Below are 17,110 nucleotides of genomic sequence, written 5' to 3'. Positions count from 1 at the left end.
TGACAAAGAGATATTTACTGAAAAGATACAGTAAAAAATACAAACATTTCCTCCCAGAACCTGTCATTTCTTGCTCTTGTCCATGTGACCAGTCCATCCTCTTTTCCAATCAGACAATTCTCTGATGACATATTTTACTTCTTTGAAGTTCCTTGTTGGTTGTTGAAATTTGTTCAAGTTCTATTCCAATTCTTCTTTGTGGCATGGAGGTGACTCTGAATTCTCAAAGTGTGTGTTAATGGAATAAATTTCTATAAGGAAGTTTTGTAAGTTTCTACCACACTGAAAAGGCCATGAGTATGGTCCTGTGACAACAAAATGATTCTGTTTTCTGACAACCAGCCTAGCTAAGTATAGAGAGATACATCACCAGCAGGTTGGCCACTTTGTGATGAATGTTTTGGCTATGGCACACACACACACACACACACACACACACACACACACACATAAATAAATAAAAATAGCCCAACTTATAGGTGGATACGGATCATCTTACTTGTCTCCTGAGGAACCTGTAGGCAGGCCAAGGAGCAACACTTAGAACCAAACATGGAACAACTGATTGATTTAAGATTGGAAAAGGAATACAACATGGCTGCATATTGTCATCTTACTTATTTAACTTACATGCAGGGTACATAATGTAAAATGCCAGGCTAGATGAATCAAAAGCCTGAATTAAAGTTGCCAGGATAAATATCAACAATCTCAGACATGTGGATGATACTACTCAGGTGGCAGAACAGAAGAGGAATTAAGAAGTCTTTTGATGAGGGGGACAGAGAAGAATGTAAAATCTTCCTTGAAGCTTAACATCAAAAAAACTAAGCAACAAAAATCATATGATTGTCTCAATAGATGCAGAAAAAGCTTTTGAAAACACTTGAAAGCATAGGTATAAATGGATTTTTCCTTAAAATTATAAGAAGCATATGCCTATCTGTAATAGGGATAATAAGCTAGAAGCCTTCTCAGTAAGATCCGAAGTGAAACAAGGATGCCTATTATCACCAATGTTATTCAGTATTGTACTAGAAATGCTAGCAATAGCAATAACAGAAGAAATTGAAGGAATCAGAATGGGCAACAAGGAAATAAAACTATCTCTTTTTGCAGATGATATGATGGCACACTTGGAAAATCCTAAAGATTCAGCCAAAAAAATTAGTTGAAACAATTATTGTAGCAAAATAGCAGGAAATAAAATAAACTCACATAAATCATCAGCATTTTTATATATCACCAATAAAGCCCTGCAAGAAGAGAGAGTAAGAGATATTTCATTTAAAATAACCATAGACACACTGGCCCTGGAGTCAGGAGGATCTGAGTTCAAATCCAGCCTCAGACGCTTGACACTTAGTAGCTGTGTGACCCTGGGCAAGTCACTTAATCCCATTGCCCAGCCCTCCCCAAAATAAAGAAAATAAAATAGACAATATAAAATACCTGGGAGTATACCTGCCAAGCTAAATCCAGGAACTATATGAACACAATTATAAAACACTTTTTATACAAATAAACATTAATTGTTTATGGGTGAGCCAAGCAAAAGTAATAAAAATGATGATTCTACCTAAACTAACCTACTTATTCAGTGCCATCTCAATTAAACTACCAAAAATTATTTTATTGAGCTAGAAAAAAATGATAAAATTTATTTGAAAGAACAAAAGGTCAAATATAGCAAAGGAAAAAAATGTAAAGAAAGTATGTGTAGTAATATCAGATCTTAAACTGTACTACAAGGTGGTGAGAGATAGCAAAAATGTTTGTTTCCATAAAATTGAAACAATAGCTGGAAAAATAACTAAGTAAAACGGGATAAAGCTGTTCTTATTTTGCAATGGAGAGTTAACAAAAATGTTTGTATCCATAAATTTGGAGCAAATAGCTAGAAAAGTAACTAAGTAAAACAGAATGCAGCTGGTCTTGTTTCTCTGTTAGAAGTTAGTAAGTAGGACAAAGGTTAAGCTTTGCTTAGAGTGCGAATGCTTAAAAGGCTCACGAATATTAATTTCTCCACCCCATGAGGGGCTAAGACGCCATTTTCTGAACATGGGATCTATGAAGGAGAGAAGATATATCAAGGGGCAGATGTGTAATAGTGTACCCAGAAAGTTGTACACCAGAGTACTCAGCCAATGAAGAAACAGAGGAGGGACTTTGCGACTCGGAATAGAGATAAATAGTGAACTCTTGCTTTGGTACAATGTGTTCTATTCAATAGGACACCTGCGGTTGCAACTTCGAAATAAACTGGGCTTTTAACTTTATCCTTCCTGAGTCTAAATGACTTATTTCTCACAGATGGTAATTATCAAAACTCTCTGGGACTGGCTAAGAAATAGAAGAATGGATCAGTGGAACAGTGTAGGTATGCAATACATAGTAGTAAATTACTATAGTGACTTTATATTTGATAAATGTAAAGATTTAAGCTCTTGGGATAAAAACTCAACTATTTGATAAAAAATTGTTGGGAAAACTGGAAAGCAGCTTGGCAGAAACTAGGTATAGACCAATATTTTACACCTTTTACCAAGATAAGGTCAAAAGATAAATACATGACCCAGACATCAAGGGAGATATTATAAGTAAATTAAAAGAATGTAGAACAGATCTATCAGATTTATTGATAGAAGAATTTATGAATAAACAACAGATAGAGAGCATTATGAGATGTAAAACAGATAATTTTGAAGACATTAAATTAAAAAGGTTTTGTACAAATAAAACCAATGTAGCCAAGATTAGGAAAGGAGAAAATCAGGAGAAATTTTTCATAGTTTCTTGGATAAAGGCCTCATAATCTCAAATATATGGAGAACTGAATTAAATGTGTAAGACTGAGACACTCCTCAGTTGATAAATTGTCAAAGTATAGAACAGGCAGTTTTTGGAAGAAGAAATTAAAGCTATATACAGTCATATGAAAAAATGCTCTAAATCATTACCATTAGAGAAATGCAAATTAAAACTTTGAGGCACATTCTTACACCTAGCAGACTGGCCAAAATGACAGGAAAGGGAAATAACAAATGTTGGAGGGGATATGGAAAAAGTGGGACACCAATATGTTGTTGGTGGAACTAATCCAACCATTTTGGAGAGCAATCTAGAATTATGCCCAAATAGTTATAAAACTGTCTATACCCTTTGGCCCAGCAATACCATTGTTAGGTGTATTCCCTAAGGAGATCAAGGAAAGAGGAAAAGAACCTCTATGTATGGAAATTGTGGGGATGCCCATAAATTGGGGAGTGGCTGAACAAATTGTGGTATATGAATGTGATGGAATACTACTGTATTGTAAGAAACAAGCAGGTTGATTTTAGAAAAGTGTGGGAAAACTTGCATGAAATAATGAATAAAATGAGTAGAAGCAAGAGAACATCATATACAGTAACAGAATATTGTTTGAAGAATAACTGAACACAAGCTATTTTGAGAAATATTAATATTCAAATAAACTACAAAGGACTTACGAAGGAAGATACAATCCACCTCTAGAGAAAAAAAATTGATATATGGAAGTATATATTGTGTGGTTTCACATAGATATGTGTCAAATGTTGGCCTTCTCTAGTGCAGGGTTGGGAGGAAGGGAGGAAGACAGCTTAGAACTCAAAATGTAACAAAAATAAATAAAAATTAAAATAAAAGAATTTGAGGAGAATACAGAAAGTTCACTCTGTAGGTCATAGGAGCTGGAAAGGACAAGAGAATTAGCTAAAGCTCTCATTTTACAGATAAGAAAACTGAGATCCAGAGAAATAAGTGATTTGTCTAAAGCCACACACTGAGTCGCAGAACTAGTATTCAAACTCAGATCCTCTTAAACAAGTGCCTTCCAATAAACTCTTAAATAAGTTAAGGAAAGTAAGAAAAATGTGAATTTTAAAATAAGTATTCTTAGGTCCCAATTAGTGCCAACAATAAATCTTGTATTTGAGTTTGCACTATTCAAAGATAAAATTATATAATATATAGTTATTGGTTACAGCCCAATAGCAATATGCATTGCAAATGCAAATAATGGGACCGCTTCACAAGATAAATTACTTATACTTATCAGGACATATTATTATATTATATTAATATTATAAGCATCTTATCAGAATATAAATATTAGTGTACAGTGTTAACACCAATTGAATTTCAACACTAAAATCTTATGTTTCTCTTCTAAATATTGTAAGTTGATGTACAGGCAGAGATAGATTAGGTTTTCTAAATCTCAAGCCAAAATATGTAATTTTGATTGTACAAAGTTTTGCTACTTTTTGCCCATTGCTTAGAGTTCAATCTAAAAAAAAAAATCTTTTTTGAAGATTCTTAGAAATCTGGATTTTAAAAGATACTTGGGGGGCAGGTAGGTGGTGCAGTGAATAGAGCACCAGCCCTGAAGTCAGCAGGACCTGAGCTCAAATCTGGCCTCAGACCAAACACTTGACACTTACTAGCTGTGTGACCCTGGGCAAGTCATCTAACCCCAACCACCTTAAAAAAAAAGATATTTGGGCTTATATTATTAGGTACAAATTACTGGGAATAAAATACACTGTTAAAGCTTAGTTTTATGTCTCTTTTAAAGATAATTTGAATATACACATACATTTTTTTAAAACTGGGTGTATTTATTAGGGAAGTCCCCTATATCACACACATTAAACTTACCCCAAATTTGGTTTCTAAAAATAGCAGAGGAGGTTTGGAGTGCCCAGAATGAAGGGGCAGGAGACAAAGTACTGTCACTTGAATTGGGGAAGGGGGTTGGCTTAAGAAATAAGGGGGAGAGATGACTGCCCCTCTATACATCAGTTCAGAAAGTTTGAGGCTAAAATACCCCCCATATCATACACACACAGCTAGCTCCCAGTGGGCAGTCTTTGCTCTTACTGGGGAGACAGAGAAGAGGGTTGTCTTCACGAGGAAGAAGGATGTCTCCCTGTCTCTTGCTGCTCCTCTGGGTCTCTTTGCAGTGGCTGATAGGGTTGGAGGAGGAGCCTGGAGGGCCAGCAGGTGTGTGGCTACGCTGACTTCAGGTGCTGCGGGTGCTGATGGGGTGAGGGGGGGCATGGGGTGCATGGGGGCCATTGTCTGGGCCGGGGGAGGGGGGAGGTTAGGCCGTTCTCATTTTGATTCTCAGAGGCTGGAGAGACAGCAGGAGGGCCAAAGGCGACTGGGAAGTGGCAGAGACACTGTCGTTCTGTACCGTTTTGCTGGGAGCTGCAGGCCACTGTACTTGGGGTTTGGCTCCCTGAAGTTGGGGACCACAGAATAAACCATACAGGATTCTCCAGTCTTCTGCAGATCACCCCCATGGCCAGTGTAGAGCATCAGACAGCCTTTAAATACTGAAACATATCTCATGTCCATCTTTTGTCTTGGTCACTTGACCTGTCTCTAGCACAATGAAGATGAGATTCAGATTCTTAAGTCCTGGCTTGATATCTTTCACAAAGGTCTCGTCTTCATGCTGCCCAGGCCTCCACAGCCCAGCGGGGAGGATGGTGCATGCAGCTTAGCCACCCCCAGGGGGAGCCAGGGTCCTGGCCTCTGCCGGATGCAGCCCAATAGCTACATACATTTATCTAAGAATGTAATTTTTGCTTCTAGACTCAGGACAATATCATGCTACTTAAGTACAAAAGGTTAGGATTCCAGTCTAGATTTTTAAAAACTAAACTTATTTTAGGAGAATTTATAATCTTTCCCTTCCACTGTGCCCCCATTGAGTAAGAAAGAAAGAAAGGCTGAAAAAAAGAAAGCTCTCATCACAAAAATGCATACTCCACTGATGTAAATTCCCACATTGGCCATGTCTGAAAATGTGTCTCTCTCTGCTTTTAAAATTCATTACCCCTCTGAAAGGTGTTTCGTCTTCTGTCTGGTAGGAGTTTCATCTTCATCTGGTGTGCTTCAAATTCAGTTTTCCGGACTTTTCGGCCCTGATAAGAATTCTAAAGTCTTTTAAAGTTTTCTCTTTAATGTTAACATCATTGTATAAATAGGCCTCTTAATACTGCTCCAAATCAATTTGTAGAGATCTTCCCAGTTTTCTCTTAAATTATTTTGTCATTTATGACACAATGATATTCCATTGCATTCATGTACCACAATTTAACCATTCCCCGATAGGTGGATACCACTTTTGCTTCCAGTTTGTTTCCTTTTAGTACTATGAAATGAACTGCTATAAACATTTTTGACATAAAAGTTTATATTTTCTTTCTTCGATCTTTTTAGCATATGGTCCTAGTAGTGGCATACGCCAAAGTCAAAGATTATGCACTTTTTTTGTAACTTTCTGAGCACAGTTACAACTGTTTTCTGGAATGAATGGAGGAATTCGCAGCTGTATGTAGCACAGTGGATAGAGTGCGGGGCCTGGAATCAGGAAGACTCATCTTCATGAGTTCAAATTTGACCTTAGACACTTATTAGCTGTGTGACCCAGGGTAAGTCACTTAACCCCATTTGCCTCATTTTCTTCATCTATTAAATGATCTGGAGAAGGAAACAACTCAGCAACAAATCAGAGATGCTCTAGTGTGCCTGATTTCCCTTTGAATGGGATGTCCCAGTGAAGACTCCTCAGTGTAATTAAGGTTTGGGATAAGGCTGAGTGGGATGAGGGTCCCTTGAAAACTTCTTAGAAGAATACATAGAAATTGTATTAGACTCAAGGCAGGCATTAGCAGCCTAACAGGCCTAAGTTTTGATTTACTAGAAATCACCTGATTTACAGGAATTCAACCCCAAATATCCCCCCCATGCCATTGTTAAGTAGTTAAAGTTTGCCAAGCCTGAAACTCCTGAAGAACCCCCCCCCCCCGTATTTTGTTGATGCACCTGTTGCTATATTTCAGTCATGGTGACCTGTCTCTATACAGTACAGTGTCTAGCTTGACTGCACATCTTTAATTGCTTCTTTGGTATTACTTCAGCAAACTAAGAAATATAGATATGTATATTGTGTTCATTGTTTTGTTTTCAGTTTCTATGGATATTGAGATTGTGAGCCAAATAGTGGACAGTTGGTGGGAGGGAGAATTTGCCCATTAGGGTATATAATCTGGTCCTTTGCTTCTGTCTGTGTCTCCTTTCATCAGAGTATTCTGGTGGAGGGACACCCAAATCTCAAGGTTTGAAATAATTATAATAATAAATTAACTTTCTATTTCTCCTTGGATACCTGTGTGTTTTTTAATTTGAGTGGCATCCCACACACCTTCAATTTCTCCAACAGCTGAACCTCAAAGGTGCTTTGATTTGCATTTCTCCATTAATGATTTCAGAGAATTTTTCAAGATTGTTGACAGTTTGGATTTCTTTCTTTGAAAACCGCTTGTTGATATTCTTTGACCATTTATTTGAGAATGGATCTTAGTCTTATAAATTTAAATCGGCCTCATATATCTTGAATATGAAACCTTTTTCAGAGAAAATGCTGCAAAGATTTTTTTACCTGTTTCTAATTTTAACATTAGTTTGTGCAAGCACTTCATAATCTTGTGCAATCAAAATTGTCCATTTTACTTTGTGTGATCCTATTACTTGTGTTTAGTCATGAATTCTTCTGCTATCCATAGATTTGAAGGGTTATTTCTTTTGCTTCTTTAATTTTTTTTATATGATCTTTCATAGTTAGGTCATCGTGAGGAAGTGTCACTCTAAACCTAATTTCTGCAAGACTCTTGTCATTTTGGATTTATTGAACGTCATTCTTGCTGAGTTTGCCTCTGTACGCTTTGTACCTATGTTTCATATTAATAGAGATTTGCCTAGTCACAGCAGGAGGATATTAAAAAAGGATAGCACTGGGGCAGCTAGGTGGTGAAGTGGATAGAGCACCGGCCCTGTAGTCAGGAGGACCTGAGTTCAAATGTCACCTCAGACCAAACACTTGATACTTACTAGCTGTGTGACCCTGGGCAACTTACTTAACCCCAACTGACTTAAAAAAAAAAAGATAACACTGAGGACACCTCAAGTTGCTTCAACTGAATGAAGTCCCCTTGCCCGAGTTACTCATAATCTGCCACTCAAGCATCAGAGTCCCTGGAAGTTCCTTGTATATTTCTTGTTTTGGGGAGACAAGTGAAATCGACAGTCTAAGCCTTTAGTGCCCTGAACCAACCAAGTCTCAAGGAAGGTTTCCATACTTAAAGGAAACACTAGCCTAATTTGCATGGGTGGTGGGAGAGTTAGGTTAAGATATTGCTCCTATTTATCCCCTAAGTTCCTTATATTCATCTAGAACACAGGTATCAATCATGCAGGGTGCACATGGCCCACAACACTCCCAAGTGTGGCCCAAACCAGATTAAAATGTTATTGGGAAATGAAAATAAAAAATACAGTAAAACATATTAACATTTTAAATGTTAATTTCAATGTTAATATTAGGTCAACATGAAGCCTACAGGGATCCTTAAGTCCAGTTTAGTGGCCTCTATTTCAATTTGAGTTTGACACCACTGGCCTAAAAGGCCTTTTATCCATTAAATGACTATGAATGGGCTATTATTAGTCAACCCTGAGTTGTAGTATTCAAGAAGTCTGATACAGATAGCACTAAAGGAGGAAGAGAAAAACTAAAACAGAAATACAGTAAAAACAAACAAAAAAACCCCAACAGTTCTCTGAAGAAGTGACTTAATCTAGAAGAAACTCAAAAAGGTCCACGTCTCAGGTCTAAGGTTGAATGAGGCCAAATATGTGGTCACAGTGGGTCTTCAATGAAAATGTGAACATAAGTAGAAGTTGCATGAGGAATATTAAAGCTATAGCAAAGATGATACATCCTGCAGTCACCAATCCTTATAAGTCAGGAAGAATTGCCTTGTTCCAACATCCACTTAGTTCAGTATTTCCTGCCCACCAGTCAGGACCCTCTCTGGGAGCCCAATTGTTAGAGGATATTCTTCTTGTATTATCAGTGTTATCTGATAACAAGTTATCTTCTTGTATTATCAGTGGCGATTGTATACTGCCAGTCTTAAATTATAATGAGTAGTGGGCTAAAATGGGTCTGCCTTTCGCCCCACACATCAGTGCTCACTCACTTTTCCTGTTCTAGGAAGTCTCTTGGTTTAGATTTTCTCACTGTTGGGATTCCTCATGCCACCCCTTAATTGGCTATATCTTTACAAAATTATAGGACTCAAAAACTGCTGAATTAGTTGCACACTCATTTTCAAAATGCCATTCAGAATCAAGTAGCTTACAAAAATATACTCCCTTAAAGCTCATAAGGGTTTCCTTTCAGCAGATCTCCTTGAGGCAATTCCATTATGACTACTGATGATATAGAGCCCACTAACTTCAACAAAGGCAGAGTTCAACTAGCTGTGAATTTGTTCTTTTCTAATGAGGGGAAAATCTTTCTCAATCCTTACCCTCTCCAATCCAATACCTTCAGGCTGCTTTAAAAGTAAAGTGAGTTCTTTAAAGATCCTTTGGAGGAGGCTTAAATTACCAGCCTGGAAGGTCCAATAAAACTGGAGGGCCTAATAGTTTATTACAATTTTCTCCAAGATATAGTTCTTAAGGATACAGATCATACTCATGTTATTTATTCTCTTCTTGCTGAATGGCCACAGGCTATTTAATTTTCAGTGAGTGGGGGGTGCCTCACAGTAAACAGCCACCATTTCTAGAGGCAATCCCAAAAGCACCAAGAAAAGCATGAAGAGAACTTGCCTTTTTCTGCACTGCTGGAACACCACTTAGAGCAGCTCATTATGTTCCAATACTGCAAGATTCTGTGCGGGCTTAGTAGTTTAGGTTTGATATTGGAACAAAATGAGAAGTGAAGGCCATTCAACAGTTAACAAAAATCGATTTACTCAGCCATAGCAGGATACTCAAAGAAAGGCTTTGAAATCCTTGTGTTGACTCAGCTGAAGCAAAGCATCTAAGAGCTCTTGGAGCTCCTTCCTCCTGTCTGCTATATACACAGGAGAAAAGGAAACGGTCAATAGTCTTCAGTTCTCTAAGCCAACAAAGTCTTTAGGAAGGTCTCAATTCCTTTTAAGGAAAAACTAGGCTAACTTGCATAGGGGTAGGACAGAAGGACATTGTTCCTATTACATATAGCATAAACAGTAACCAAAGTGCCAGTAGAAGTAGTAAAGTTGTCAGCAAATACTTTTTATAGCTATCTTCTGTTAGCAGATATGCAAATCATTTTTATGTACAAAACTTCTAGTCAGCAGAAATGTTAGAATCTTTAAGAAACACTGGGTATTTAATAAACAGAAACCAAAACTTATAATGATGAAATTTTTATTTGCTGAAAAATTAAAAATATACAAGTACATACACAGTTCAAAAGCTGAGTAGTATAAAATTAACATGTGATGTGTAAATAAGCATTTATGAAGTCAATTCAGTTTTTACAACAGAAGTTCTATTATAATTTCATAAAACAGTTCAAAGGACAATTTTGCAGAATTAAAACCCTCCAAGACAAGATGGAGATAGGTGAATTACCATTGTATTACTCATAATTAGGGCAGGTAGGTGGCTCAGTGGATATAGCACTGGGCCTAGAGTCAGGAAGATTCATCTTCATGAGTTCAAATCCAGCCTCAGACACTTACTAGCTATGTGACCTTGGGCAAGTCACTTAACCTTGTCTGCCTCAGTTTCCTCATCTAGAAAATGAACGCTAGAGAGGAAAATAGTCAGCTACTCCAGTATCTTTGCCTAGAAAACCCCAAATGGGGTCAAAGAGTCGGACAAGACTGAAAAATAACTGAACTCATAATGTAAAACAATTTTTTTTAAAAAGTGACTTGGGATTGTCACTTTACAGAAGTAATTCATTAAATATTTTCTAAACAGTTTTACTTAAGGGTAATATCGCTTAGAAATGACCATTATTCCTAACACAGGCTGAAGAGAAAAATATTTGCCCAAAAGCATTTATAGGTTAATGGAATAAAAATTCAATCAACTTAAATTTTCCTCCAAAATGCTACCATAAGGATTTTTAAAAGTTTTGCTCAAGTCAAACTGAAATGATAAGATAATTCAAAACTGAGAGTCAAGTAGGCTATCCTTGTCTAGGAACTGTAAATACAAACAGCAACAGGACATATACTAGAGAAAGTACATATAAAAATATATATTCTGTTTAAAATGCAATTTATGTTGGTTATCTAGTAAATAAGAAAAATAGAGAAATTATTAAAATTACACATCAAATATTCTATTATTGCTAGACAGCCAAAACTGAGTTAATATGCTAGAAACTGCCATAGAAGGTCCACAACGAGAAACTGCCTTAACAGATAACACTTGTTTGAAAAATGGTCAGTTCTGAAAGAATAATCTGAAATTAGAATCTTGAGGTACAAGGCAAAAAACATCATGTGAGACTGAATTATTATGGTTACAAGGTGCATTACTCTTTGTGTAATTCAAGTGCTTACTTGCTTATATGAAAGATCTCATTAAGAAATTTCATTTATGTTTCAAAAAAGACAACTAAATAGAGCAAGAAAAAAATCATAAAAGGTTGAGATTTTGTCCCTTTATGACAATATCTTAATTTTTCAAAACAAAACTTGTCTTCTCATCAAGTTAGAGTTACAAATTCAATTAAGCACATATTTAAAAAAAAACATTTTACTTTGTATGGCCACATCTATACAAAAGATTAAGCTGTCTTTCAGGACAATATTACTCAATATTTTAATCAGTAGAAATAAAACAACTCTAACACTGTATTTTTTAGTTTTTTCATAATACAAAAATTTCATGATGTCAATAATCTCTTAATATTGTCATATAAATTATTTAGACTTGATAACAATACCAGTTCAATTGTAGACTGTTTTGAGTTTTAAACTCTTTAACAATGGGTTTCCTAATAACTTAAAAATACATTAAGGAAACAGTAAAACAGCTGCCTGAGTTTTATGAACTTACATGAACCAACGGAAAACAAAATGTAAGCAGAAAAAAACCCAAAACAAATGAGTAAAATAATCTCAAATGTAAACACTGAAGTACAGCTCACAATAAACAACAATGGAAAACTCTTTCATTACGTTACGCAAAATTAAAAATATGGATACTTAATCTATTTTAACTAGATTATGTTTCAGCATCAGAATATACTTTCTGGCTAGGTCATTTCATACTTCAATTTATGTGCTATAAACATGTGTATACACAGACATGTGTATATGCATGTGTGTATACACATACCATGTATGTGTATGGTTTTTAAACTGCATCCTGTAAAGTCAATGTGCAGTTTTAAAAGTAGTAAGGTGCCCTTTTTGTGTTCTAATACTGTATATGACTTCCTGGATAAAGAAAACAGTACTGTTTTGATGCCCTGAATCACCCATTAATGGCATTAGGAAACTGAGTAGTATGTACACTTTATAACAATCAAATGATAAACTACAAACATGGGATTGTATTCTATACATAAAGCTTGCCAGGAGAATTATCAATTTTAGTCAGGGATTGACACCTGACCTGTCATTTCATTGTTATAGGGAAATCCAAGGTAAGAAACTCTCTCTACCATGAAGGCTGGCACATTTTCTGTGACTCAGAGTTGCCTAGAGCACTGAGAGGTTAAGTGACTGGTCCAGAGTTAAACAGTCAGTAAGTGGAAGGCAAGACTAAAAATGAGGTCTTCCTGGCTTTGAGGCCTGGTCTCTATCTACTATACTATGCTGCTTCTCATTTTAATTCAAAAGTTTTTTCTATTTAGACTGCAAGATAATAAGCCAATATTTTTCATAACTATATTTCCCCCCCTAAATTCTTAATTCAGTTCAATATTTATTAAGTGCCTGGGATGCAAAGGCAAAAAGATGAACAGTACCTCAAAAACAGCTATTCTATTGAGAGGGATATTCAAACAAGTTAGAGAGTGATAGGGAACATAAAAAGTACTCCAGGACTATCTAAGAAGAGAGAAAGAGGAACCTATCAGCCAGGGCTCCAGGAAGTGCAAAACAAAACACTCTGCTATTTAGCCTTGAAGAAAAATAAGGAATATGAGATGAGTAGGGAGTACATTGCAGGAATGAGATATGACAGCAATGGTGAAAGCACACAACTAGGAGATTGCATATATGTTAACAGCATGGCAGTCTGCTATGAATAGCCATATGTGAAGATGAATAATGGTAGAATTCAAATTCAGATTTTTCTTTTGAACTTCACCAAAGTTATTAATATAATACTTTGATAGCCAATCAATAGTTCCCTCAAATTATAATGAAATCCAAATAAATCCACCTATTTACATATACAAAAACTCCACATGTGCATCCAAGTGAACACAAAAATAGGCATATTTAACAAACTCTAAGCATAATGACCTGTGATTTCCTGGGTGTAGGACTCCCTCCAACAAATCTTAATAGTCCATATAATTTAGAGCTGGAGGTTCAGAGATTAACACCACAAGGACAAAGCAAATCAAGTAATAGAAATTTAAAATTTTTATTATAATTTATCATAATCTCTTACCTTTGCAAATTAACTTTAAATACAATTATAAGATATTATAATTCTACACTGAAATAAAAATTTTCATTCTACTATGTTTTATACCTTAGGGATAAAAAAAAAAGTACTGTGTCAATTTATAGTTTGATCCTTCAAAGCATTCTTAAATTCTAATCCTTCTATTAATGACTTGCTTAAAGTCATATTGTAAGGGTCCAGGCAGGATTTGAACTTGGGTCTTCTGGACTCCAAGTTCAGCATGCTATTCAGTATGTTATATTGTGCTACCCTAAGCCTATTACATATTTGGACAAGTTTTTGTGCAAAATTTTAAAAACGTGAAAATGGAAGTAACGTCCGCTCACTACCTTATACCAATGCCACATATTTGCATGGCCTTTTTCCTTTGAAGAGCTCAACCTAAATGGAATGAATTTTTTTAAATAGATTTGAGCACACTTTTTCCTTCCATGTTTCACAGATTTAGAAGAAAATGTGGTTGAAAGAAGCTCTAAATAGGATATGGATAGCGATTGGGAGTGGACCTGTGATTTCTCAGACTACAAACTGCAGAGCAGTCTTCACTAGTAGAGGAAATTCCTCACCAGGAGATCCCTATACTAGTGAAATTATAGGAACATAATTATATACAAGTGTAAACATTTATATAAAGCTATTCAAATGCATTTTTATAAAGATAACTGGAAAGGTATCTAAAATAGCATTCTTATATAAAATTTCTGTATTAAAATATTGCTCATAATAAATAAGAGGTGAATTTCATTAATTTTTCCCCTTTCAAAATTCAATTTAGTAGCTTAGTCTGACCTAAGGCTTTTATTGACATTTTTCTACTGATATAGCAGATAAACAAACAATAATGTTTATAATACACTCACACTGTAATGATGTACACAGTAACTAAAACATCAAAGAAACGGTAGAGGGGGAAGAGGGCAAAGGAGAGAGCATTTGCAATCACAGGAAAATTATTTTAAAAATAGCTTTAGAAATGAATCAAAATAATCACCTGCTAAGTTAAAATCATCAAGATCTGGCATTTAAAATAGATTGAAAGGAAAAAAACCTTTGACAAAATACAACAGCCATTCCTATTAATCACACTAGAAAGCATACGAATAAATGGAGCTTATCTTTAAATGACAAGTAATATTTATGTAAACCATCAGCAAGCTTTATCTGTAATGAGCATAAGCTAGAAGCTTTCTCAATAAAATCAGGGGGGAGGCAAGGATGCCCATTTTCACCACGACTATTCAATATTATACTAGAAATGCTAGCTGTAACAATAAGAAAAGAAAAAGAAAGTTAAGGAATTAGAATAGGCAATGAAGAAAAAAACTATCATTCTTTACAGATGATACGTTATACTTAGAGAATACTAGCAAATCGACTAAAATACTACTTGAAATTATTAAGAACTTTAGCAAAGTTGCAGGATACAAAACAAACAGCATTTCTATATAATACCAACAGCAAGAAATAGAAAGAGAAATTCCAATTAAAATAATTCTGGCAATATAAAAACACTCGGGAGTCTACCAGCCAAGACAAACTCAGGAACTATATGAACACAATTACAAAACACTTTTCAAAACACAAAGTCAGATCTAAACACCTGGAAAAGTACTAATTGCTCATGGGCAGGCTGAGCCAATATAATTAAGGTGACAATTTTAACTAAATTAATTCACTTATTCAGTGCCATACCAATCAAACAACTAAAATTATTTTACAGAGCTTAAAAAAAACAACAAAATTCATCTGGAACAAAAAAGGTTAAGAATATCAAGGGAATTAATGGAAAAAAAATGCAAAGGAAGGTGGTCTAGCTGTACCAGATCTCAAATTGTACTATAAAGCAATAATTATCAAATCATCTGGTATTGGCTAAGAAACAGAGTTGCTGGATCATTAGAATATATTAAGTACACAATATATTGTAGTAAATGACCACAGTAATCTAGTGTTTGCTAAACCCAAAGATCCAAGCTTTTGGGACAAATACTCATTATTCAAGAAAACTGCTGGGAAAACTGGAAAACAGTATGGCAGACTAGGTATACAGACCAACATTTCAAACTATATACACACCAAAATAAGATCAAAATGAGTACATGATTTACACATAAAGGGTGATACAGCAAATTAGGAAGGCATGGAATGGTTTCCTTCTCAGATCTATGGTATGATTGCAATGGAATATTATTATGCTCTAAGAAATGAAAAACAGGATAATTTCAGAAAAACCTGCAACTTTTACATGAATTGATACAAAGGGAAGTGAGCAGAACCAGGAGAACATTGTACACTGTAACAGCAATACTGTATGATGAAGAACTGGGAAATGACTTAGCTATTTTTCAGTAATACAGTGATCCAAGACAGTCCCAAAGGATTCATGATGAAAAATGCTATCCACCTCCACAGAAAAGAACTGATGTCATCTGAATACAGACTGAAGCATACTATTTTTCACCTTTTTTTTTGGGTTACTGTTGTTCAAGTCTTCTTGCACAAAATGATTAACATGGAAATGTCTTACATGATTGCACGTGTATAATATCTATATCAGACTGCTTACTATCCCAGGCTGGGTGGAGGAAAGAGGGATAGAATTTGGAACTTTAAAAACAAAACAAAACAAAAAAACCACAAATCCAAATGTTGAAAATTGTTTTTACATGTAAATGGGGAGAAAAAAATATTTTTAAAACTTTACTTAAAATAGATGGAATGCTGTTGAAAAGATTCCAAATGTTTTCAAAAGGATGCAACAACTTTCCAACACACTTATTAGAAGTCTCCACAACTGACCAATGAATTGACAGAATTAATTAGGTATGAGTCTTGTTCAGTTACTTATGGAAAGGTTGCACTTTGTTCCTTGTCTCCCCGCTTGAAGACATGGCAACTTGGAATGATTCTTAAGTAGTTGTTCGATGGCAATATGTCGGACATGGAGTTCTGAAGCCAAAGAATCCTTTTCCTGTACTTGGTATGTCAGCTGCTCAAAAATTTCTAAAAGAATGCAAGTAAATTTTATTTTTAGTTTCTAGAAAGCTCATGTAATTCACTTTCCAAGTAATTTAAATTGAATGCATTATCAATTTTTCTATTAAAAACAACACCTATACAAAAAAAAAATCTCAAAATACTCAATGAAATTAGTTAGGTTAATATTTGTTATACTGATGTTAAGTTGTGGTACTTTTCAACTGCCCCCCCAATACATAATTACTAATATTGCCTTCAAACATGTCTTAACTCCTCCCCATCCTTAAATAAAAAATACCTTAAACCCCATTATATGAAACTGTACCTGCTATTAAGGAGCTTATATTCTAACTGTAGCTTAGGGGCACAGTAGATAAAATGCTGGACCTGGAGTCAGAAAGACTAATTCAAATCCTGCCTCAGACAGCTGTGTGATCCTGGGCAATTTGCTTAACTTCTATATGCCTTAATTTTCTTTATTGTAAAATGCTGATAATCTACCTCCCAGGAGTATTGTCAGGACACAGATAAAACACGAATATTACAAATCTTAAAGTGTTATAAAATGCTATTATTATAATGGGGAGATATGATG

General features: G+C 35.3%; 1 protein-coding gene and 1 pseudogene across 2 annotated transcripts in view; both read right to left on the bottom strand.

Moving 5' to 3' along the window:
- Positions 1-1,946: 1,946 nt before the first annotated feature.
- On the bottom strand, positions 1,947-5,530 carry LOC110214829 (SOSS complex subunit B1 pseudogene; annotated as a pseudogene).
- Positions 5,531-10,282: 4,752 nt separating this feature from the next.
- Positions 10,283-17,110, bottom strand: part of CUNH21orf91 (chromosome unknown C21orf91 homolog) — a 31,556-nt gene continuing 24,728 nt past the window's right edge. For both annotated transcript variants that reach the window (XM_020996057.2, XM_020996061.2), the window contains one exon: positions 10,283-16,539. In XM_020996057.2, the coding sequence (XP_020851716.1) occupies positions 16,373-16,539 (167 nt within the window). In that variant the 3' untranslated portion in view covers positions 10,283-16,372. The remainder of the gene's footprint in view (positions 16,540-17,110) is intronic.

This window comes from Phascolarctos cinereus, unplaced genomic scaffold (genome assembly GCF_003287225.1).
Source record: "Phascolarctos cinereus isolate Bilbo 61053 unplaced genomic scaffold, phaCin_HiC Scaffold_726;HRSCAF=1367, whole genome shotgun sequence".
NCBI lineage: Eukaryota > Metazoa > Chordata > Mammalia > Diprotodontia > Phascolarctidae > Phascolarctos > Phascolarctos cinereus.
Note: the sequence above shows the minus strand (reverse complement) of the source record. Positions and strands in the feature narration are given on the sequence as shown.